This window comes from Archocentrus centrarchus, chromosome 5 (genome assembly GCF_007364275.1).
Source record: "Archocentrus centrarchus isolate MPI-CPG fArcCen1 chromosome 5, fArcCen1, whole genome shotgun sequence".
NCBI lineage: Eukaryota > Metazoa > Chordata > Actinopteri > Cichliformes > Cichlidae > Archocentrus > Archocentrus centrarchus.
Window position 1 is genome coordinate 21,181,410 of NC_044350.1, and position 24,868 is coordinate 21,206,277.

General features: G+C 40.0%; 1 protein-coding gene across 3 annotated transcripts in view; it reads left to right on the top strand.

Moving 5' to 3' along the window:
• Positions 1-3,908: 3,908 nt before the first annotated feature.
• The window catches only part of sema3fa (sema domain, immunoglobulin domain (Ig), short basic domain, secreted, (semaphorin) 3Fa), a 46,988-nt gene continuing 26,028 nt past the window's right edge, over positions 3,909-24,868 (top strand). For all 3 annotated transcript variants that reach the window (XM_030728904.1, XM_030728905.1, XM_030728906.1), the window contains exons 1-2: positions 3,909-4,201; positions 5,608-5,758. In XM_030728904.1, coding sequence (XP_030584764.1) covers positions 3,998-4,201; positions 5,608-5,758 — 355 coding nt within the window. In that variant the 5' untranslated portion in view covers positions 3,909-3,997. The remainder of the gene's footprint in view (positions 4,202-5,607; positions 5,759-24,868) is intronic.

Genomic DNA, 24,868 nt, shown 5'->3' on the forward strand with positions numbered 1-24,868 from the left:
GCATTTTTTTTATTTGAGTGCTTAGTTCAGTTACATTTTTCTTATTGTTTTGCTAAGTAGATGAACAGAAAAATGGCCTAATTCCCAATAAATCACTTTTACTTTTCCACAGTCAAGAGAAACAGTGCTCTCTGCAGTCATTTAGAAATGCTGATGTTTTATGTTACTGGTTTTAAATACAAATTGACATGAATGAGTTCGTTCTTCAACACATTACCGCAACATATAATAAAGCGAATGTCTACGGGAGTTATGTCAAGACAGTCACACAGCTTTATTAACAGGATGCAACTATTCCCAGTCTTCGGCGTTTAAAAGCAGCCAAAGTTTCCAGGGTTGATTCAAGTTTTTCCTCCGTCTACCAGTTTCGTGAAGGAGGTATGACTCTGCGAAGTGCAGTGTTATCCTTTTCCTATTTAAATGCTAATGAGCATACTGCCATACCAGTCAAAGCACTGCAGAAACAGTGTGAATTTTTAATATCTTATCACACCAAAAGGTAACAGCTCTCCTGGTGAGGTGGAGGGATGACTACATGTTCCCTCATTAAATTCGACATAATCGATGTGTCCCTCAGAGTGTGCCGAGGGCCATTCTGCGTGTCACATCATGCTCTATTGTGTGTGTGTGTGTGTGTGTGTGTGTGTGTGTGTGTGTGTGTGTGTGTGTGTGTGTGTTGCTAGTACGGGGTTAATGGTCAACTGTGTGAGGATGTGTGGCACACACATCTGTCTGTGCCATTTAGATATGTGTGTGGTATAAATGCAGATGTGCACGGCAGTGTTGGGCTGCACTTGTTTCTTCACCTCATCAGTAATGAACAGCTGTTAATTTGCCGAAGCCAGAGGACCGAGGTTGAGGTTGTCGCAGCCTGTTAATAATTACTTTCCATGGATGATGAAGTCATTGGTGGCAAAAGGTTATAGGAAGAACTCACTAAATGTAATGAAACTCAAATTAGAAAATGACCTCTGCTCACATGCTGTTTGGATTTGCATTCTCTATTGGCACCTGTTTCCATTAAAATCTCCAATTGTTAACGTAGTTTATGTTTATTTTCTTAGTATTTATCATTATTTTGTTGTGGATAAATAAATGCACAATGTTTATTATTTAAAAAAAAATGCTCAGAGAAACCAGAAAGAGTGATAGCAATAATCTATGCAGTGTTGCTTTCGTGTCCTCCGGGAAAATGACAATATTTTTAAATAGATGCGTGTGTTCAACTCGGTGTCAGAGTGAAGCGTGGCAAATTTAGTATTGCTGTTATTGTTCTCTTAACAGTTGTATTAAAAAAAAAAAAAAAAAAAAAAACAGCCAACAAGTGAAGTGATGTAATAGCTGTAACAAAACTTCTCAAGAGTTTCCCACATTGCAGTGTTCAAGCTCAGATTAATAAACCTGGTTTCTCCCCATGCAGAACAAAAGACCTTAACATCAGATTTCACAAAGCCCCTCTAACTGATTCACTTCTGTGGTCTGGCACCTAATGCTGATGTTTGGTTTCAACTTTGTCTTTCACATTTTACTCCTCAGATAGCTGCAACAGAAAGCTGGTCAAAAAACTGGAAAGCATGAGGGACTTTCACGAAGGCGGGCGCGCCTCAAAGCCAGGATTCAATAATTGCTTTCTTCTTGTCTCACGCAAGTGACAGATGGTGAGGCCACCAGAGGCCTGAAGATGGGAATAATATTGTTGATTAAAAAGAAATATAGGAAACAACATGCAGCTGTTGGCTACAAGACAGAGGAGGAAAGACAAAAAGAAAGAGGAAAGAGAGAGAAAGAGTGAGAGAAAAAGGAGTCAATAGATTTGGGAATCAAAAACAAAAGTTGTAATGACACAATTAAACTTGGCTGGTCCACACACATTTCACTGGAGGTCATTTGAACTGCTTACACACGAGGTTTAGAGAAAGAGATTTTTTTTCACTGATTTATTCTTGGTGGGTCTTATGGGAGTTGGAGTTGCATTCCAGATATCTATAAAAGTTGTTATTTATTTGGTGTGTACAGCTTTCAAACATAAATGGCCACCTGTATTTGTTAAGCTGTGTGCCTCACTGTGTTTCATGTGTGAGAACGAGCATCTGATGATCTTTCAAGATTGCACAAGATTCAGATGAACTGAAACGTATCGGTATCGCCCGCTTTGTGCACATGAGCTTGTGAGAGTGGGGGTAATTGTTTCTCAGAGCTTTTTGCTCATATCAGGGGAAATTTAACACTTCTAATGGCAAATGCTGATGCAGAGCACTCCTCCTTTCTCTGCTATGAGCATCAAAGCCTGGAGGCACACTGTGAAGCCTCTTTTGCATAGACTAATGTAATGATTGTCTTTCCAAGACATCTTTCAGAGGACGAAAAGTCTCCGCCACAGAGTCAGTGTTCTTTCTTTTTTCTTTTCTCTTCTTTTTTTTCATGGGACAAAAAAGTGCCTCAGAGGCCTTTATGTAAGGACTTACTGCAACATAAATTTGAGGACAAAGTGACAAAATAAATGTGTAAGTGGCATTGGTATTTCACACGTTTTAGTGAAAGTACTATTCAGTAGGTTTTGTGGTAGTGAAGGTTTTATTATCTTTACATCTTAATAATAAGTTAACAAACATAAGAAATGACAAATCAAGTCGGCAGCTATGACTGAATGAAAATTAGCATTTTGTACCCTCCATGTTCCTGTATTATTCTATAGAGTTGTCAAGCAATTGCATTATCCCTAACACTGCATGAAACCTAAGCTACTCCATGTAGCATTTATAGACTAATAAGCATACACTGGGCATCAGCTGCATTGTGTGTTGACTGAATAAGAAGCAAAATAAGCCAGTGTGATCAGGGTGGGAGATCAAGTGAGATTAAAAGATTTAAGGCTCCATTTGCCCATGAATATCTGATGCCTGTCTGAGGCAAGAGCCAGGGATCCACTGTCAGGTCGCCAAGGTGTTGGAGGAAATCAAGCTCATCTGCATCTGGTCATTTTTAAACAGTGTCCTATGTGAATAATACAATCATGCTCTCATCTGACTTGATCTTTCTTATCTGCCTGAGGCAAAATAGCTATAGTCAGTGATTCATGTGGCATTCAAAAAAGGAAATGCTATTCCATTTGACTCTAACTGGAATATGCAGTACATATAGTACTGTAATATGTAGTTATATAGCTTACTCAAACTACAGTCATGATCACATTGCCATAAAGGTCCCTGCGCTCTGTGTTACAGTCTATATAAGTGATTATCATTATGAAATTAAGTGTTGTGGTGCTGAATTAGCATTATTATGCTAGTCTGAGAGCTTTACAGGTATTGTTTTTTTTTTTTGTTTGGTTTTTTTTTTGGGGGGGGGGGGGTGTTCTTTTTGATCTACTTTTATATTAATTAATATGTCCACTGTTACATAGATAAATGTTTATGGATATAAAATTTTGGGTGAACTTTTTGAATAAAGAATCTCACTAAGCTTCAACAGTGTTCATATTCCATTATTAACACATAAAATTCCCCACGATTCTGAATATATGGAAAATGTGATATGAGTATTACAGGCAGTTGGAATACAGATGTTCCCAAATGCAAGTCATTAAAGGAAAAAATGGGTTCTTGTGTGTGGCATAATAATAGTCGGTCACTGTGATGGTTGTTGTCTGACAACCCTTCCATGTAACGTTGAAGGCAACATGAAAACTCACTAACTTGTACGTGCTGTCTTTTGAGTAAGTTTACCTTTCTAGCCACCTGGAGCGTATGAAGGCGCAGAGCAGAATCGTTTTGAGTTAAATTTTGAGGAGGGACGAGGCACACGGATGCTAAAGGTAGGTTCCCTCCCCCATGGGTGTGTCCACAGCCGGGAGACCTCAGCCTATCCACCTGCAAAAGCCGCTTCCCAGCACTACACACTTGAGCGCCGCCGCGCACGGTCGAACCTCTTCTCTACTGCGCACCAGGAACAATTCTTTCTTGTTCACCGTCTTCACTGGAAAATACAGAATCTGTTAATGCGATTTAGAGATCACTTCAAGTTAAAGCGGCCGCTTCAAGTTGATTTAAACCCAAGCTTTGTTTGGCTCTGGGATAATCGTGTGGGATCTGCGGCGGATACACTGATACTCCTGCCTGCGGACAGAGGAGCTCAAACAATCTGTGGATGGTTTTCAGTGCTGACCAGCTATATCACAATATCCACTGGACGTAACCATAAGGTAGGTCATAACGCAAGTGCTACTCTGCTACATGACAAGTTAAAATAAGTATTTATTTTGTGACAGATGTGCTCTTAAATCAATAAGAAGCCACATTTAGTGGAATCGAGTAAGAGGAATAATGTCTCTGCTGCTTGTGCAAGATAGAATATGTAATAAATAGATGTATTAAAATAAATGTGTCTTGAGTATTAGAAATGGCTTGTGTTTAGCAGCACAAGCTTGCACATATTTATATTTTGATGTGGCTCTCCGGCGCGTGTGGGAGGTCGTTTTTAATGAGCGATACTCTAAAATGCTGTTCTGAAATATTGCAAGAGCCAAGAGCGGTGTGTTTGGTGGCCAATGTGAGTTTCTTTTCTTTTCTTTAAAGACATTAAAAGTTCTAACTCCATCTGATGTCGTACCCTCAAAGTAAATGTACATGCAGTACTCAGCGGATTCTTTTTGACCGCTTAAAATCCCAGATACTGTTATAAATGACACGTGGTTCATGTTCGTGTCCTCATAACTCAAAGCCAAGTCAAGCTTTATTTTGGTTAACGGTCAGCTTTGGAGTTCTGCCTTCGGGGCTTAATGTGGAACTTGATCTTAAACCCTGACTGACAGTTTGACCTCATGCTCGGATCCGCGTTTACAACATCTGTGGCATGCGCAGACAATTACAGCAAAAAAAACACCTTCGCTAAAATTGTTTTACTGTTTCCAAACCTGGCCCTTCAGATGCCATTTCTTAGGAGTTCTAGCGCTGGGGTACGCGCATTTGTGCCACCTGGTCCACACGCTGATACCTCGAAGAGTCTTCAGATTCTTTTATGGGGACATTATCTTCAGCTCCCTTTGTGGCGGATAAACAGCATGTTGATGCGCTTTGTGATTTAATCTGTGAGCGCTGCCAGTGCGCGGCAAGCTCTAAGGGCCAGCTCCGTGTACTACTGGTGAAATGAAGCTCTTGCTGTAAAATAACAGTTGTAATTCTTAAACTCTTGATCGTTTATTTTGCAGCTTTCACAAGCACGTTTTATTGGACTATTTTGAAAAGTGAAGACCTGCAGAGTGCCGAGGGGCGAGGGGCGGGGAGCGGCATTTGCAGTTGGAAGGAGACTCCAGCCCATTCACTGCTTAATAGAATGAAATGGTCAAGTTTTGGCAACCAATTTGCAAAAAACAAAACAAAACCTACATTTAGTCATGTCCAGTTTTGCAGTGTCTCACTCCTTGTTTGGTTTTCTGAATGCTTTGACTTTAGTACCAAGAAGGCAAAAGCAGCTACATAATACAGCAACGACTGCAAGGAAGCAACCTTATTATTTTAGTTTAGTAACCAAGAGTTGGTTACTGTAGTAGTTTTGTGAATTGAAAGGGCTTTGCTCATTGTTTAATGCTCATCCATGTCTGTCCCTCAGCTCCTGGATTCTCCTTTGTCCCTGTTAACAAATAGAGGAACAATGTGGGACAAACTGTGCTGGTTGCTGGCCCTACTAGCTTTATCATCTGGGGGAGTGCCCCCTTCCAGCGAGCCACTGTCAGCTCCCCGAATTTTCCTGTCCTTCAAAGGTAAGACATTCAAAATAATGCTGTGTCTGTGACCTGGTTGGTGTGGTTCTGTGTTTCTCTTCAGACATGCAGATTTGATTGCCACTTCGGTCAGCACTCTTTGATGTCTTGTGTTAACTGCTGGCACCAGCTGAATTCAGGTCTTGGCAAGCCTGCCGTTTGTCCCTTCAGTGGTTAACAGTGAGTTTGATTGTGTGATTGTGTGAGAGAGGCTTGATGAGAGGGATGAGGAGATGCGCTGCTGATTGTCCTGACTATTCAGGGTAAGAGAGTATGTCTTCATCTAATCGCCTGGATGCAGTTTGTTCCCCAAACAGGCCTTTGTGTGACCTCGGCTCTCTTCTGAAATCAAGTCAGATTTAACACTTGGCTGAATACAAACTCAGGGTGCACATACAGCATGTTATGAATGTTAGCCAGTGCCACATGAGACCCTGTGTGTGTTGATCTCTCCCATTAAAAGGTCTCAGTGGTGCTGTCTCGGGTGCTTTGTCATTCCATTGTTGGAATAGTCATTGTATCCATAACTGTTATTTACATGTTATGGTACCTGTCTCTAAAAACACTTTAATAAAACTCTGATGAGTTCAGGTCCTGGTTGGTTCAAATCTCACCTCTGTGTTAGACATTTGCTCAAATGCGATCATCTAGGAATGCTCAAAAGGAAAGTGCAGTTCTTTGTTGTTGTTTTGTTTTTTTTTTTGAAAATTAAATATCTCAGATTAATAACTTGTGTGAAATGAAACTTTCTTATGACCTGTCAAGGGTTTTTTCAGTGCTCTGTCAAAAAAAAAAAATGCATGCGTTTAGTGATTCTGGATTATCACTTTGCCTTATTTGCTTTAATTTCAATTGTGTTGCCTGATATTGTAATTTTTACGCTAAGCTGATTTAAAAAGCTCTAGGGCTTTTCTATTTCTCAAGTTTTTCTTGATATTTTGATTATCTGTTTGTTTTTTCCTCATCCCTTCAATCTCATCTCTTTCTCTTTGTCTTTAATCAAGCTGGATTTCACACACTAATGGTCTCACATTTACTTGGTAGAAAATAGTTCATTTATTTTCTACTTCTTTTAATGAGTTCCTTTTTGTTTTTAATTAGTTTTCGAGGTTACTTTATGCCTCACAGGGCAACTTCAGATAGCTGAAGACTAGAAATGCACCTAAGCTCTGCATTCCCTAATTGTATTGGTTTTGCACAGTACCACTGGGAATACTTGTGTAATGTGCTTTTATTAATGTTTTTTTATGCGTCAGTATATCAGACTAGTGCTACCATACAAATGTGTTCACTTTGAATATTTGCCTTGTGATAACATCCAGCTATTTTAACAAGCATTTCATTTTTGGACTTGAAATAAATCCAGGAGACAGTAATGCAGGCCGCCAAGTGTTCCAGCTGTTTTTATACTGCGTTGCTGAATTTGCTCATTATGACCCAGCCCTACATGTTTATCCATAAAGGTTATACCGTATCGCTTACCACTGATATTTGCATTTTGTGAAGCTGGCAGAGAAGATTTAGCTACGTTTGGCTGAGATCCAAGTTTGTTACAAGAGAACTCCACACTTTGTCTTTGCCTTTCAAATATTTGCCCTCTATCAAAGCAGCAGACTGTGGGTCATACATGTAGTTACACACATTTGTGTAAAGAAATATATATATATATTACATGATATAAACATGAAGTTTTAGTACTACATTTTATCCATTTACTTACTTGTCTTAAAACCCATTCTCCAAACATTTCCATTTATTAATTGCTACATTTCAGTTGTGTCTCGTACTGAGATGTTTGCATGTCTGTTCTCTTGGAATGCAACAAAGTTAAAGAAAGTCCTGCATTTGTATGGCTTGACTCTGGCTTTTTTTTTAAGCTGACCTTTTATTTATGTATTTATATTTTTTATTGCATGGATTGTTTCATGATTTCACTTTCATTCTCATAATCAAATTAAATAAGCAACGGTTTGTAGTGTAAACCACCACTACAAACCTAAGCCGATAATTCTGCCCAAAGCAGCTATTGAGTATGGGCAGGCTGAGTTATTAACTGTGATAAGGCCTAAGTGTGCAAACAGAGGCTAAGACCAAAGGAATGTCCAGTCAAAGCAGAACATCAACCAAGACTTCAAACGGGCTGACAAACACACACGCACGCACGCACGCACGCACGCACACACACACACACACACACATACACACGCACGCACGCATTTACAAAACCCAAGACAGCAATTCATCTCACAGTTAAGTAGCACATAAAGTCTCCATTGATCCAGATCTCGCTCCATAACTTTAAAAAAATGTGTAGTTTAGGTTCTGAAGTTAAGTTTAAATACTCCCATTAAATGATATTACAGCAAAAGTCCCATTTGTGCAGTTATGCACGTGTATTCATTGTCATAAAGACTGAGAGACTGGCTTAGATCAGCTGCTGAGAACTCCTATATTTACTTTTAAACAAGGCCTATAATCACGTGCTATTTTAGTGTGCATGGCTCTGAGAGGTTGTGACCCTGCAAACAGAAGCCAGTCACACCCGAGGTTAACTGCCCTCAAACTGTGGGAGAATGGCACCATATTAACAAGTAATAGCTTGTTAGGCTAATCCTCAGGCACATTTGAAAGTGTTTAACTTTGTTTTCTTTCGGCCTCTGAACACCTGGGTGCAAGGTTAGCTCTGAGAAGAAAGCAGGAGAGGGACAAAGACAAAGCCAGGCGGTCCTGTAATTGGACTAACTCTCAGGGACAGTTCTAATGTTGCTTCAGTCTTTGTACTCCACCCAAACAGTCTTTTTGTCCCATCTTATGGGTCGATGATTGTCACACCTGAACAAAGACTTCTCTATCTGCTCATCTCTCCTGACAGTTTTCAGACTGAAGATCAGAAATAGTGACATGTCCCTGATCTCTTTAATCTATGAATAATTGGAGTTTTACTGCTTGTTCTATTTCTGACTCTACACAAATGGACCTCCTTCACTGACTGTACTCTATGGGTAGATTTATATGGTACATGTCAAAAGAAATTTGTCCTACATGCATTATCATGACATTCTTCTTTGAGTTGATGGCATCTTTTCTGTTTCAAGAAAGTATTTTAATAATAACCCTTGCTTTGCCATGAAATAATACACCCCTTCCACAGATTATCAAAGAGATGTTAATGAAACCTTTCTCCCCTTGTATCTCATCCAACCTGCTTGCTTCTTATGTAATTTTGACACTGGAGACAGAGCTAAGAGCCTCAGCCAAGCCTGGCTGCAATCAAGACTTAGCAATCAATGAGCTGCTGAAAGCTTATCCACAGCTAACCTGCATGCTTACACATGATCCTTGGCTGCTCTGGGTGGATATTAAAGTTGGTCAGGGAATATGTTTTTGCCTGCTTCATTTCAGTAGATGTTTAAAAAAAAAAAAAAAAAAAAAGCACATGCAACCTCCTTCAATTGTCTTATTCTGTCTCCTTCAATCAAAGGCAAAGAGGCTGCACAAAACCACTGTGTTACACTGGCAAATCACTGGGGAGATGGCAAATGCATTCAGCTTGCAAGTATATAATTCTAAACCTTCCTGCTGTTCAGTAACAAAACTAATGCCTTTAATTAGCTTTCTCATCAGACCACATTGCACATTACATTGGATATTATTGTATTACATGCATCAATGGAGATGTTAAACATAATTAATCACACAGAGAAGCATACTCTGTACATTACCTCAATAGAATCATTAATTTAACATTGAATAAATATAGTGGATTCATGATTATCAGTGATGGTGAGAGGTGCTGATGTTATTGCTTTTCCTAGTGAAGAGTTATATTGAGTAAAGAGCTGACTGACTTGCCTAAAGGTGGAGGGAACTAAGATTGTTGCTCTAAAGGGCTAATTCAATAGATTTTAATGTGAAAGTTTTGTGTTCAAACTTTAGTTCAATGTGCTGCTCCAGAGTTGTGATTTTTTTTTTCAAGGTGTTCTCTGACTCAACTGTTTTGTTATATTACTTTTTCAAATAGTTTTACTGTAAAAATCCGTACGTATTCACATTATTGCCATTATTTTGTTACCGTTATTTGAAACAAACTGGGCTTAGGAAAGGAAGAAATGTTTTGCGTTTTCTTTCTATGATTTCTAGCCCAAATCTAAGAGTATATATAATGATTATATGAAAATTAAAAAATTTTGAGACACAAGCATGTAGGAGAAGAAGTAGTTTTTTGACAAATCCAAATAAGCTTTTTTTCTGATTAGAGGTCACTGTGCACCATTTGCGCTGCTCGTACCATACGCATTATCAAATTCACATCCTGTGTGCAACTCGGCCTAGCAGCTGTGCATGTTTGCTTCTTTCCCAGCACAATGCCATTGGTACTTGAGGTTAACAAGTTTGGCACAGCCCCTTACTGCCCCAGCCTACATGAAATCAAATTCTGAAAAATGATGGAGGATGGAGGGTTCAAAGCTTTTTATAAATGACTCACAGCCATAGTACTGTTTAGCTATCTACACTATTTTAATGCACTTTACTCATTCTATACATATCCCATAAAATACTGCACCTGTTGGCAGTTTGTAGTCCTAAACTGTTTTTTCCTAGTCTCTTCATTAGAGAATGTCATGGCATCAAAACATTTTTCCAGAAAGTAATATGTGGTGACTGTGGCATGCAAGCCCTCAGCAATTATTACTACACTGTGCTACTTTCTCTCAAGAGATGATGCTTGTGGAGGAAGGGAGGGACGTGCATCCCAGCAACCTCTGCTCTGCAGGATACATTCTGTCAAACTATGATTATTCAGAAGAGAAAAACAGAAGGCGACAGCTCCAGTGCTAAATATAGTGTCCTTCCTGTCTGTTTCTTTCTCTTTTTATCTCCCTCTCCTCCTCTGCCTCGTCATCCTCCTCCTCTGCCTTTACTCTACACTCACACCCTCTCTATTTGCCTGTTGATAAGACTGGCAGTCTGAGCAGCGGGAGGAGAGCGCCCTGTGTGCCACCCACAGCAGGGGCGTGCTGTTTTAGCACATGCAAAACGCAAAACAGGGGAGAGGGCAGCTGTTTTGCCCAGACTTTCCTTAAGAAGAAGGCACAACGGTGATCTAGCAAGTGAATGTGTAAGTGGGGAGTGGGTGGACATCTGAAGGCTGAGGAAGGTTTCACGTACCAGCTCAACTAACATGCAGTAAGTGCTGAAGCTTGAAAGGAAATTATATGTGTGCATTATGTAGCCCTTTTATAGTAATTTTCACCCTGTAAATTACTGGCTCCCCACTCTTTAATGATGCCACAGAGACTAATACACATACACATCATTGCTCTCAATGAAAGGCACCACATTGAAAACATTTTCCCCCAATTTAAATATTTCTTCTGAGCTGGCATGCAGAATGCCTTTCCCCCTGTGGTGATAAAAATGCTCAACATTCAAATGAAACTGTAATCACCATGCTATTTATTATTCCTACTTTTAGGCATTTTAATCATAGATTTAATTATTTGTAGTGGTGAGGAGCAGATGTGATCATCCAGCTTCATCAGGATAAGCATTTTGACGTGCAGCTAAAAATGAACATGCAGGGCACCCAAGCTCTATATTTATGAAACTTTTTGAGTTTCCAAGCTGCACCTATAGTTTTGCTATAGGTGCAGATAATGCCCTCCCTAACAATAAATTCACATATCTTAAAATCAAATTGAGTCTATCTATTTTCACTCCCTTCTCCTAGGTTTTGTTTACTTTTCCTCCCCTTCACCTTGCATGGACAGCTTTATGATGATGAAAAGTTGTGCTTTGATAAATGTATGTTTTTGTGTGCAAGTACAAGTTTTTCTCTCTCCAAAACTGGTGACCCACAAAGTACATGTTAGACTATATTATAGTTCTAACTACATTGTAGGAGAGAACCCTTGGGTTTTGGATCGTTTTTTTTTCTAACAGTGTTTGCATTTTCATTGCTTTCTTTTAAAAATAACCCCTCTGTTTGACCAATAAAACACTGATGCTTTCTGGCAGCTTTATGAAAGTTTTATGAAAGTTTTCTACTACAGTCATGTATATGTTAATATTAGATGTTGCTGCTATAAATAGTTTGGTTAGTGTCTCTGTGCCACAGCTGATCAGTGCAAAATTGATACCTTGATGAATAAAAAAGCAAAAAACAGTTGCCCGAATTTCAGTCGTCCCACTGGGCAAGGGGAAACAGAGTTGTCATATTGACCTTGAATGCAACACTAAGCTGATTTAAACTGTAGAATTTCTTTTTAATCAGTATTCTATGAATCATAATCATTACCCTTTGTACATCAGTTTTGTACACATTCAACATTTAAGCTTGGTGATGGGATGTTTCTCACTAAAAATGCTCTCTGGCTGATGTACTTAACTTGTTCTGCATGCAGGGGGGTGATTTAGTAGCCCTTATAGTTCTGTCTGTTGTGTAAAGGGGGCAAAACTCAGCAGGGACAATAAGACAGTCACACTATGATGGATGTGGATCCAGTATGGATGGATGGATGTGTAGGTGAGTGATAGAATGTGTGTGTGCATATGTACATCCTGCTGTGTTTGTGATTCTTGGGCTCTACTGCAGCTAATTTTTTATTATTTTTTTTAATCAAAAAGTGGCAGACAGGATAAAAATAGATGCGAGACATATGCCTTTTTATTCCTTCATGTTTGAGAAACATGTTGAAGAAAAATAGTTAGTGTAGTCTTTGTAAGACATAGTTATATACTAAGCCCATAAATCTTGAGGTATGATTTTAATCCTTATTAAAGGCAGATTATTATGCAGGCTGTGATGAACCTCACCACCTGCAGAACGGGCAGGAGGGCAAGGGTGTGGAAGCGGATGACAGTTGTGCTTAGAGATAGACAGGGAGGGAGTGACAGGGAGGAATGGGAGAGTCTTCTAATATTCATTTTAAGTCCATGTGGTTATATCTGCATTGTTTGTTTGTGCATGTGTATGTGTGTGTGGGTGCTCACATGCTTGCAGAGCTTGTTCTGTAAAGAGCTGCTATCTATGACACTGCTTTGGTTTGGTTGCCATAGCAGCATCTACCTGTCACTCCTCACAAACTGAATCGGGTTCAAATGATTCTCTCCACAGAGATGAGGTGGGATGCAATCACAGCTTTGTGCTTATTTCCCCAGATGTCTGCTGTCTCGTCTGCTCACAGGCAACTCCGAGGTAAAACAGCAGCATCAAGTCTTCAAGGCTCAGTTAAGACAAATGAGAAAATACATTTGTTAAAACAACAGACTTTGATGAGTTTGTGGTGTGATCTTCTTAAATAAAATGGAGAGTTGGGCAGCAAATAAATTAAAGATTTAGTTCTATGCAGAGGCTCCACCAGGACTAGACTTGCTCTCCAGATGTGGCTGAGGTGTAGGAGTCTTCATGGGTTTACAACTCAGACTGAAATTAAGGAGACAGGAGGTCAAGGGCACCTTTCCACTTATTTATCTTAGACAGCTATCATTCATTTCTATTTGTCTGTCAGTGTTTGGCTCGTGTTTCTGCAGTGCCATTGACCTCATTCCTATGGTGCCCATTTTGAAAATATTAAGTGGTATACTTTTCAGTGTACATACTGTCTCATAAGGCTATATGTGTGTTATTAAATGTAACCTACCTGGAATATCAACCTAATGTTGCTTGATTTTTACTTTGACTCTTGATAGTCAGGCTTTCAAACTTTTAATATCCATCCATCCGTCCATCTGTTTTCTTTTGCTTAACCAATTCAGGGTTGCATGGATGCTGGAGCCCATTCCAGCTGTCATAGGGCAAGAGGCGGGGTACAGCCGGGACAGGTCACCAGTCTGCTGTTGGGCTAACTAAGAGGGACAACCATTCACTCTCAGGCCCCGTTTACACGATGCCTTTTTCACTGGAAACGGTGTCGTTTTGATGCGTTTCAGCCTTCCGTTTACACGATAGCGTTTCAGAAACGATCCACGTTTACACGATGGCATGTGAAACGATGAAAACGATGTAGTTCCCGTGCCAGGCCACAAGTTGGCGTTGGTTTTCTCTTTGCAAGGTTTGTTTACGCAAGACGCGCATGCGTGGAGTGACACAGTAGGTAGTGCGGCAAATTGTTCATTACTTACAAAACGGCCAATGTGAGAGGTTTTGTGTGGACTGACAATGAGGTTGGATCGCTGGTGCACACAACGCTGAATTACAAAACGGTAAAAACACAAGAAAAGCATAAGAAGCACTCGTGAATCCGCGAGTACTGTTTATCAATTTGCACATGTGCGAAAAACTGTGGCCGTCGCAACCATAGTGCGCATGTGCGAGTCGGCCGTTTTCAAATCACCCCGGTTTCAAGTGTTTACACGAGAACGCAAGCCGGTGCGTTTCTGAAACGCTCCACTCTGGACCCCGTTTCCGAAACACATCGTTTTCACTCAGTTGTCATGTAAATGGAAGGCGAAATGCATCAAAACGATGCAGTTGTCGTGTAAACGCAAGGCCGAAACGCATCAAAACGTGTGAATGTGAGGTGCCATTTACACGACACCGCTTTCATTTTGAAACGGCGTCATGTAAATGGCACCTCACATTCACACTTAATTTAGAATCACAAATTAACCTAATGTGCATGTCTTTGGGCTTTGGGAGGGTGCTAGTGTACCCAGAGGGAACCCAGGCAGGCCTGGGGAGAACATTCAAACTTCACACAGAATGACCCGTGTCAGCTAGTGGATTCAAATCCAGGACCTTCTTGATGTAAGGCAATATAGGCAAACTAGGTTTTCAAATCTAAGGATTTGTTGTTACTCTTAAGGTTTTTATTACTATTTTCTGATATCATGGATCAAACAATAATTTAAAGAAATAACAGTAGCTAGACCACAAATATATTTAATCAGAATGTATTTCTCCACAATCACTATCTACTGTTTTGTTTCGTTTTGTTTATCGGCATAATGTACTCTGCGTGCAACATTTGTAATAATCTCAGTATTTGAAAATAGGTAGTGTTTTTGAAAGTAATAATCAGCAGACTATTTTGTCAATAATTTCGATGATTGATCAGTCAAGCAAAACTTCCCACTGTACTGTTTATTTAGTATTCAAATCATTGCAAGTTACAGACAGTATTGATGTGGTTGGAGATAACAAACTATTTTTTGACCTTTTACAGAAAATTTGAACGCATCAGTAGAATAACTGGTCCTATCAGTAATAGCAGGTCTGTTTGAGAGTGACTTTGCATTAGAAGAGATGAGGTCTAGAAGAGTTATCGGTAATATCATGTGTCTAAGAGGATTTTCTGCAGCTGCATCACTGTAACATTATCTGAATCTGACTTGAATCGTGATAGGCTCGGTGTCTGTGAACAGGTTGAACTTTAATTAAATTCAGTTAAAATAAAGTTTTCATTTAAAATGCATAACAGACATTAGTGTGAATAGTGCAACACTGCATACACATCCACAAGATAATAGCAAATACAAGTTTAAAAGTTGAAATACTAAAATCAAAAAAGTATAAAGTACATTGTAACTGTAAATGTTACAAAGGCCTTTTGAACTTGTCTCATTCCAGCTCGGATATCTAGGAGGAGTAAGGGAAGAAGACATGCAGAAAGACAGAGAATGCCAGATAAGGCGTGAGAGAGAAATGAGGATTGTCAGGAAGATGGGCTAAGAGGAGGAAAAGGTGAAGGGAGCAACAGAACTGATTCACAGAAGGCTCTGAGAGTGCTAATGGACTACAGGGCATCAGTGTCAGGTTTGCTATCTCAGCCAGAGCAGAGTGGATAAATGGAAGGATTTGAGAATGAAAAGGAGGAGAGGAGCGTGGGTGCTCAAAGGCATACTCAGGTCGAATTTTGTGTCTGCTTCACATTAGTTCTGTATGAGTGTTGGATGAGATGGTTTACTTCAGTTAGTGTCTGCATGTACAGCCTCCACAGGTCAGTCCTGTTCCAGTGCCCTGGCAGTAACCTTGTGCTGCAAAGTCTAATGTTAGAATCCATGAAAACTGCTGGGTGGATTCACTTCTACATTGTCATACAGATTGTCTTAGAAGGAGTTTTCTAAGTAATTTTCCACAGAGAGACATTTGGACTAAAGCCCTAAGTGTGTCACACATGTCTTCACCAACAACACAAAATGTTTTGAAGCCAAATTACAAACTTGTACAAATATTTCACAAGCGTCACACGTCGCCAGTTGGCAATGTTTTATGGGAAAGGCTTCTTTTCCTAAATGATAGGTCAAAGTTGATTTTAGGCAGAAGCTGAGCAACATCAAACACCTGTGACCTTATAAATTTTATCAGGTGTGGGAGATGCAGTGTGTTAAAGTCTCTGAGTATATGCACTGGATAACAACCAAGTAGCTGTCTATGTAATCATGGCAGCAATGACGCCTATGGTTGAGCCTGACCATGATCCTGTGGGAGGCTACAGCAGCAGTGTCTCACTATTGGATTAAAAAAGCTAAAACATTCCTCCTCCTCCTGCCTCCTGTCAGAGTTGTATTTCATCATTTAGTTACTAACCTCTCCCTTCATATGCTCTGCATACATTCTCTCTGCATGATGCATAACTGGTGAAAACTGAGCCTCTGTCAGATGCTAACATCATTACCGAACCCACCTTCAAAGTTTGAGATGTAAATGCTCAGTAAATAGCAAAGCTGTCCTTGTCAGATTGATTTCGCTTGAATCGGATTTGTATTTCCTATGTTCCATTAGCTGCTTTGGCTTCAGGCAAGGAATGACTGAGTTTCAAGGTCAGAGCTTTGAGTGAGATCACGCTTGTGTGGCCAAGAACCCCCTGAACCCATTTAGTCCTGGAAGAGCAACAGAGAGGAACTGGGTACAATAGGAAGGGCAGAATGTGGTAGAACATGAGTTTTCCAAGCTGTGTTTTCTGGGTTCATACACTGATGTGCTTCCTGATAATGTGCTGATTGTGGAGGGGAGGAGATGGCCTCTCATCCGTAATCATTGTGGTGGTTCCATTGACGGGATGCCAAGATTTTTCTCCATGCCTGCCCTATTTACGCCCCTTTGCCTCAAGCTTTGTTAGTCAGCCCTGTTCTCAGGAACCTTCTCTAGGTGTCCCTAATGGTATGTTGGCAGTGTTGTCCATGGTGTCTGTGCCATATGTGTGTGCCTGTGTTACTGCATACATATGTATGAATGACAAATGGGAGTAAGGGCCTCCTATGTTGCTGTTGTTATTGTTGTTGTTGATGTCTACGCCTCACTCATCCCCGTGAATGGACTGCTTGGTCTCAATAGAAGAGGGGCGTTTGTGTGGGTTGGGTCCATCATTCATTTACTTCATTCATGTCCCCAGGGAAGCGGAGGGGGAGTGGCATACAATATTGGCAAGGCATTAACGCTCAAAGCATCTCTGTCTGTCCTTTACCTCCCTTTTACTCACTCTCTCTCTGCCTCTCATCGTTCACATCTCTCACTTTTTCTCCTCTTGGCACAAATGGCAAAACAGTCATCACTCAAAGCTTGGCTATGATCCTGGGCTTTCATGTTTTGTAGGATTTCATGTTAGATGGATTGATGCTCCTCTGGATCTTGTGCTTCACCACACTACAATGATGGAAGACCACAGACAGCCTTTCAGGAGCCTTATAAGAGGCAGCACCTCCTGGCACAAACACAGAAGCACAAACTATTTTCCATAGCTGACAGATTTAGTTTTAATGTGGTTGATTCAGCTGAGAATCAGACAGAGGAAACAAAAAGGAAGATCTCCACTCCAAATGATGCTTCGCTCAAGTGTTATCACATTTAGAAAGTATGAGATCCTTAGAATTCATTAGCCTGTGGCTCTGATTATGCGAATGCCATTAACAAACAGGATTGGTGCACAGTGTGAAATTTACCATTTCACTACCATGGCAAGATTACACCATCCTATTAAGCCATCTATTCATGATTATTCACAAATCATTGCAAGCCATTATGAACAAATTAGACCCTAAAAATAACAGCATCCTGATTTATTTTCAACATTTTCTTAGCTCTTATGCCACATTGCATGATTTGGTGTTTAACTTATGCTTGTTTTTGTTGTGAAAACTAAATGGTAAATGCTCTGGTACTTATATAGTGCTTTTCTACTCAATTTGAGCACTCACAGTGCTTTCTTACTACAAGTCTCATGCACACAAGTCCCCTTTTCCTTGCCTAAGCACTTTTAACCTGACATTCACACAGATGCATTAGGGGCAATTTGGGGATCAGTATCTTGCCCAAGGATACTTCAACATGCAGGCTGGAGGAGTCAGGGATTGAACCACCAACCTTCCACTTAGTAGGCAGGATTTGCCACAGGCACCTTGAAGCTATGGCTGCATGTGTATTCAAGTTGATAGCAAAAGGAGTGAGTGTAGCACGTGAGTGCATATGCCCTGCTCAGCAGATCCCTGGTTTGAAACCTTCCCAGGGACAATTTGATACATGTCTTGCTCTTTTCCTTATTCCCTGTCCTTATGAAATAAAGGAAAAATGCTCCCCAAAATGGAAAAGCTCCAATTACACCTAGTACTTTTTTACAAAGACACTGGGCTGTCCAGTTGGAAGTTAGGACTAGTGGGTATTTTGGACAGCAAACCCCAATTTATTTAAAATTCTATATAGTAGATAAGATATAAATAATACAATATGGACTTGCTGAGAAGTGTCATTTTTCCTTTAGGATGGGGCTATATTATAGCTTCTTCATAATTTAGTGCCTCAAAGGTTTTAAGTGTTACGATTGGCTAATATAAGCTAAATGAGTTATTCTTTTTATTCTGAAAATTCTAATGTTTTATAAACGTTATCTCAGTGCTAAATGTAATTCATTTGAAAAAAAAAACACTCTAAGAATATTTATTTGGTTATCAAAACACATAAATTGTTAAGATAAGGAAGTAGCTGTGGAGATTATGTCTGGCCTTTCCTACCAAATATGAGATAAACTAGGCATTATACACTTACTATATCGCTGTAGTTTCTTGAGAGCCTATTTTCAGATTCTGTTTAAATAGCTTTGTTGCAAAATATTTTTTTATCGCATGACAATCAAAAGACCATTCCTCAGCTTTCCCGACTCTGCCATGTGTGAGTATTGCGAATGATTCACTAGTTCTTCAGATGATTATAACCAGACTGCTGGAAAAGCTACAACAGAAAATATGGCAAGCTGCAAACAAACAAATCCCAGGCAGAAAAAAAAAAAGGAACTTGTCTGCCGTTCAGATCTGATGAATGAAAAACCGATAACAAAGACAGGAGAGGGGAGTTTGAGAGGGTGAGAGGGGCCACTCGTAAAAGAAATAAGTCTCTCTCCATTCTTGGTGTGGAGCAGTCTGTGTTTGGGTTCCTTATCAGTGCAGAGCGGATGGCTAAGCACTGATTTATGACAAGGTATGACAGTGCAAGATAAGAGCATTTTTAGCCTCCATGTGTCTGTGCAATCATTGGCCTCCTTCAGCACCCCATGTGAGGAGGGATGGAGGGTGGCTGTGACCAGCATTTCCCACTGTCACGCAAGTTCCCTTCTTCCAACTGATAAGACTCCTACCTTCCTCTCATTTTGTGCTGCTCTTCATGTATTGCTATCTCTCTTTGTCATTCTCCTATCAAAACATGTGCTTCCAGCTAATACCTTCTTTTGTTAAACATGATGGATGTAAAAGTGCAGACACACATATGTTGCGACGTATGAGCCTAAACCCAAATAGGTGCGAACTGCCGAATTCTAAAGCACAAAGCAATACACCGGTGGAGGCTTAAATGTGTCATGACTGCTTAACTGCTGAAAAGGTCATTTCAACATTTCTTATCTATCTCCACTGCATACTAAATCTGACAGAGCAGAACTGCCAACAATAACATACCAGAAAATTCTTCACCATTTTCTGATTCGTTGCATCCAGAGTTTTGTTCCACTTGGTATATGTAATTGATAAAGCTTGCAATTTGAACATGGGCCAATCTCATGCCCATTTCATGCCTGGAGTGCAGTAATAGCTGTATAGCACTGACATGAAGGTCTTATATGACAGGCCTTGATGTGGGCTGTGTAGGGCAGACATGTTATCTTGTATCTGTTTTTTTTATGATTTTATCCATCTGTTCTCCATTCCTCGCTCTGAACTCTGCCAATTTTGATACTTCTGCCTCCTTTATCTGTAAAATCTCACCATTCGGTGTCACGGTTTCACTTGGGAAACCTCTAATGAATTTGACCCTAACCATAGCTATTCACACATTATCTCAGCTCTGTTCTTAAACAGACATCTCCTGAATGCTGACCCTTGCGGTCATGGGTGAAAACAAGGCCGCAGGGTCACAAGGTAGGATGTCCCGGCTGTCTGTCAAACGTGAAAGCTGCCAAATTAACAAGCACTGGTGTTTTCAAATTTAAGAGTGTGTGCGCGTCAGTCAGCAAGAGAAGCAAAAAAGATCACGAATTACACAGACAGACAGTAATCTATAGGTCTGTCAGCCTGTCACTCAGCCTGACCTTGGGTAGCTTTACTTTAATTGCAGGGTGGTATGAGAAAGTGGGGCCCACCTTCAGCAGACAATTCACTTTATCCATTAAAGATATAATGGCTGCCAGCATGTTTCATCTTGAAAGACATTTTCTGCTTTTAAAGCACATGTTTAACCTGTTGGAATGTAAATGATCACTTTTAGCCTGTAATTATTTTCTCTGAAGCCCCCCTCATTTTTAAATAATCCAGGCCTTTCACATTGGGTCTTAATATTCCTCTAGTCCCAGGTGGTAGTTGGTGCTGCTTGTCAGATGATAGTAACACTAAAGCTTATGGCACTGAAATTCAGTGTTGCTCTTTGAGATTATACTTCCACCTGCACTGTCTTCTGTTACTGTCAGATGTATTTTGAACTTTAAACTTCAGATTAGCTCAGATTATTATTTTGGCAGAGACCCTTGGTAAACAAGAGAAACAAAACAAGTGTGCGTTAATAGATCTCCAAGCTATCTTCCCAAACCCAGTTATTTCCAAAGCAAGCTTCTGTAGCATTAATACTCTCTACGTTTCTTTCAGTCACCCCCCCCCCCCCCCCCCCTTCCCCTTCTGCCCTCTCCCCAACTCCCACATTCTTACTATAGCCATGTCCATCATACAGGCTGTAAGAAAATATGAATACCCCTGACTGATGGTCATCATCTCCCACTTTGTTTTCTCCACTCATCTCCTCCTATTTATGCCAGATAGACTGACAGACAGCAAATAGACAGTTAACATGGATGCTCTTTCACTCACAGCACCCAGTCAACTAATTCTCACCAGTTGGCCTCTCCTACTTTCTTTTCTTCCTGCAGCTCTCACCAAACTTTCCTACTGATCTCATTCAATGTCAGAATCAAACCCCCATGTTCATGCATGTGTTTGTGTTGATGTGAGGTGACATTGAATCTCTCTAATGCTTGCAAATGTACTAAAATCCAAAAAGGGTTAGTGTTTAAAGGATGATGAACAAAAGATGATTGAAAAGAGGCAGTGGGATGCTAGACTCAGTGATAAGTGCTGTTGTCTGCAGACAGAATATAAGTTTGTCTGAAGTGTCAGTCCTTGCATAAAAGCCATAAAACATAAAAGAATCACAAAAGTGAAGGCTGCTGGACTTGATACACACACAAAACAGATTCAGACACACAGAGAAACAGCTGCTGCCTCATTTTGGTCTTTTTCTCAGGAGGATTTAGTTATGGAAGATTTTTGGTGTAAGCAGCTTAAAAAAAAAAAATGAAATGCTTTAAAATAACATCTTGCATTAGTGGGACTCAACTGCTCTCACCCTGCCCATAAGAAGAAAACATAATATTGTTTCTGGGCTGCTCCTAAGTAATAAAATCTCAGGTATTACCAATAAAAACTTTCCAGGGAATATCTGTGTATGTGTATGAATAAGTTCAATTTTCAAGAGAATTTTTGCAGGTACGTTTGTTTTCTTAGCCAGTGTTATTGTTGCAGTACTTAAAGTACTTGGAGGCAGAGTATTTAGTTTTTTCTTTTCTTCTGAATGTGATTATCTTTACAGTCATCTTCTGAGATCAATGCTATTGATCTGCTGGTTGACCAGTGCACAGTCGGGCCTTAATGGGATGGATTACTGGAGGAATGTTACATTTGATTTGTCTGGGAAAGATCATCTCTTGAGGGAGTGTTTTGAAAAATCTTGACCTCCATGGAGGTGTCAGTCAATAACTGCTTGTAGTGGCGGCCGCCAGACAAATATTTATATTCATGTCAATATCTCTGTAATGTTTGTCACCATAAACAAATGAGTTCAGCCAGAAAGAATTTATCAATGTGTGGCTACAATACTTATGTTTACAAGGTGTCATATATATGTTATATATGTAAAATACAGAGTACAGCAGGGTTTTTTTTTTTTTTTTTTTTTTTTTTTAAATGATCCCAACAGAAACATGAATGTCAACTGAATTTCATAACAATTCAGCTAAAAGTTGTTTCACCAACTATTAGAGGAAAATTTATTTTCTGGGGTCTTTGTCCAAATTTCTAACAAATTCAGTGACTAGTTCTTCCACAGTTGAGATATTTCACGCTGAAGTTGACTGGGCAATAGAATGCCTTTAACACTGCTGCCATGACATAACTGGCGTCAGTAGTCCATCAAGATCAAGAATGTGACAGTACAACAGACGGTGCAGGAAATATTTGGAATAACATTTCTTTTAATTAGGCCATTTAAGCTGGCTTCAAAAGGATATTGGTGTCCTATGGGCTTCCATGTCTGCTTTTCTCATCGCACCAAAATGTAACTCCATAGTATCTGAGAACAAAGCCTGTCAGACAAATGAGGAGGTCCTCACCACAACAGCCCATCGGACGACCACACCACACTGCTCAACAACCAGCCGCATGATTGTAGAGAATTATCTGGTTGTCTTTTGCCTGTCATGCAGCATTAGTGCACAAGGCTTAACTGGGGATCTGTGGTGACACGTACCTGGTCGGGGGTAACCCTGCTATTGTGTAGCGGTGACGTGGGGTCAAGTGGATGTATGCAGCAGCAGGGTATGCAGCATAATGTAGATGGAGCTGACACAGATGGGTTTGTAGCACTTCCTCATTAGTGGGTTGTAGAATGATAACTTCAGAGATTTTGGTGACCTCGAAGGTTGTCTTGTCTAACCATTGGGGTGTTATGGCAGTGTTACATTTATATTGCAAAACTTTACTCATCATATTATTTTACAGAGTAAAATATCACAGCTGGTAAGCAGCAATGAAATGCCCTTTTACAGTGTACCTGTTATTTTTTATTTATTTTTAGAAATTTGCTCAAAGCTTGTTCAAAAACCGTGATCTCATTAGACATCCCACTTGAGAACCGTCTTTACTCATGTAAGATTTAGATACTTTTAATGGGTGAAGAACCAGACTGACAGCAGGAGCAAAATACACCTTCACTGCATGCATTTCCCACATTTCCCACCTCTTCCACCTGTGGCATGCTTGGTGCCAAAGAAAGGACAGACGGATTCAACAGGAAAAAAAAGCATCTGTTATCTCAGTGGACTGGTATGCAGACAGAGGCTAGTGGATACTAGCAGGATCAGACAAGCCTAGGAAAAGGAGAGGTGTCAGAGGAAGCTTGTTGATGAGTGAAAATAGCATTAAGCGAGTATGATTTAAGATTGATGGGGGTGCTCTAGCTGTTATAAAAGTTGCATGCATATATCTTTAAGAAATCTTTAAAGAATTCCCACATTGATCCAGGCAGTGTGCAAGACTGGTGGAAATGTTCAGTGTTAGGAAACTGTTGTAGGATAGGAAAGTGATTAATGAGTTTGAGATATTTGTTTTCTCATCAGTCCTCTCTGGGAAATAATTTAGCTTCATTAATTAGTAAGATAATGCCTTTTGGTCCCAGCTGATGTAAACTATGAGATGTTGTTTAGCCTTATCTGGACTTGAATTAAGAGTTTTAGAATTTAACAACTCTGTGATAATGTTTGATTGATGCACAAAAATATTTTTTAGATTGGGGGAAAAAAAGGAGTCAATAAAAAAAAGTAGAGAACTACAAATAAGCAGTGGTTTCCTGTGGCCTCCCAATCACTCTGACCTCCTTCCTCTGTGGATTGTGTGGCTTTTAAACAATGTCACGTTATTTTCTCCTTTCCCCCAAGAGACAAGAGTCCCAGTTTCTCCAACTGCTAGACATTTTTGTCACTTCTGTGTAAACTTTAGGATGAATCATTGAAAAAAAAAAAAAACTGATACTTCCTCCTTCACATAAGGGACAGTCTGTCCACAGTGTCCACCATAAGCAACTAACACTCCCCTACTATGATATAGCGAACCAGTATCACTACATTCTGATTCTCCTCAAAACTCTTCTTCATTATTCTTTGAATTTGACCCTAACAAGCTGGATCTGATCTACTTACTAGTAAACACCACTTTATACCTCTGTTTTATTATTATTTGGTAAAACATTTACCATTAAGCCAATGGAGAGTATCTTATTGGTTGTCTAGGATACTACCATTGTTAAATTTAGCCCTTAAATGTACTAAAAATGTTATTTGTGCAGTTCTTCATTCAGATTTACACACATTATGTGTGTGGGGTGGAGGCAGGGCAGTGTATGTGCCTATATGTGCACCTAGGTATGTATGCACACAAGTGGACAGTGACAAAAGGAGCTTTTGCTGTTTAGAAGGTTCTCCTCAGCAGTTAGTTTATTTGCAAAGTACTTTGTGACAAATAAATAATTTATTGGTATGATCAGCTTTTTCTCAAGCAAGTATCTCATCCTGGGGACAGACGGCACCTTTTGGAGTGTCTGGCACTTGGACATTGGCAGTGAATCCTTCAGGAGTGGAGCCTCCGCTGATCATTCTTGTTCAGGCTCATCTTGTGATCAATCAGGTGCATCCTGCAGTCAATCAGATAGGGATCTAGGGAGCTTGGAGGCCTGTCTGCCATAAAGGAGTGTTTATTGTGTTTATTTTGCAACAATGTTTACGTGGGTGGTACCTATGGAAGTAACCTCCACACGAGCGCCAGTATCCCAAGGGTTCCCATCAGAACTTTGCATTGTAGCGAGATGAT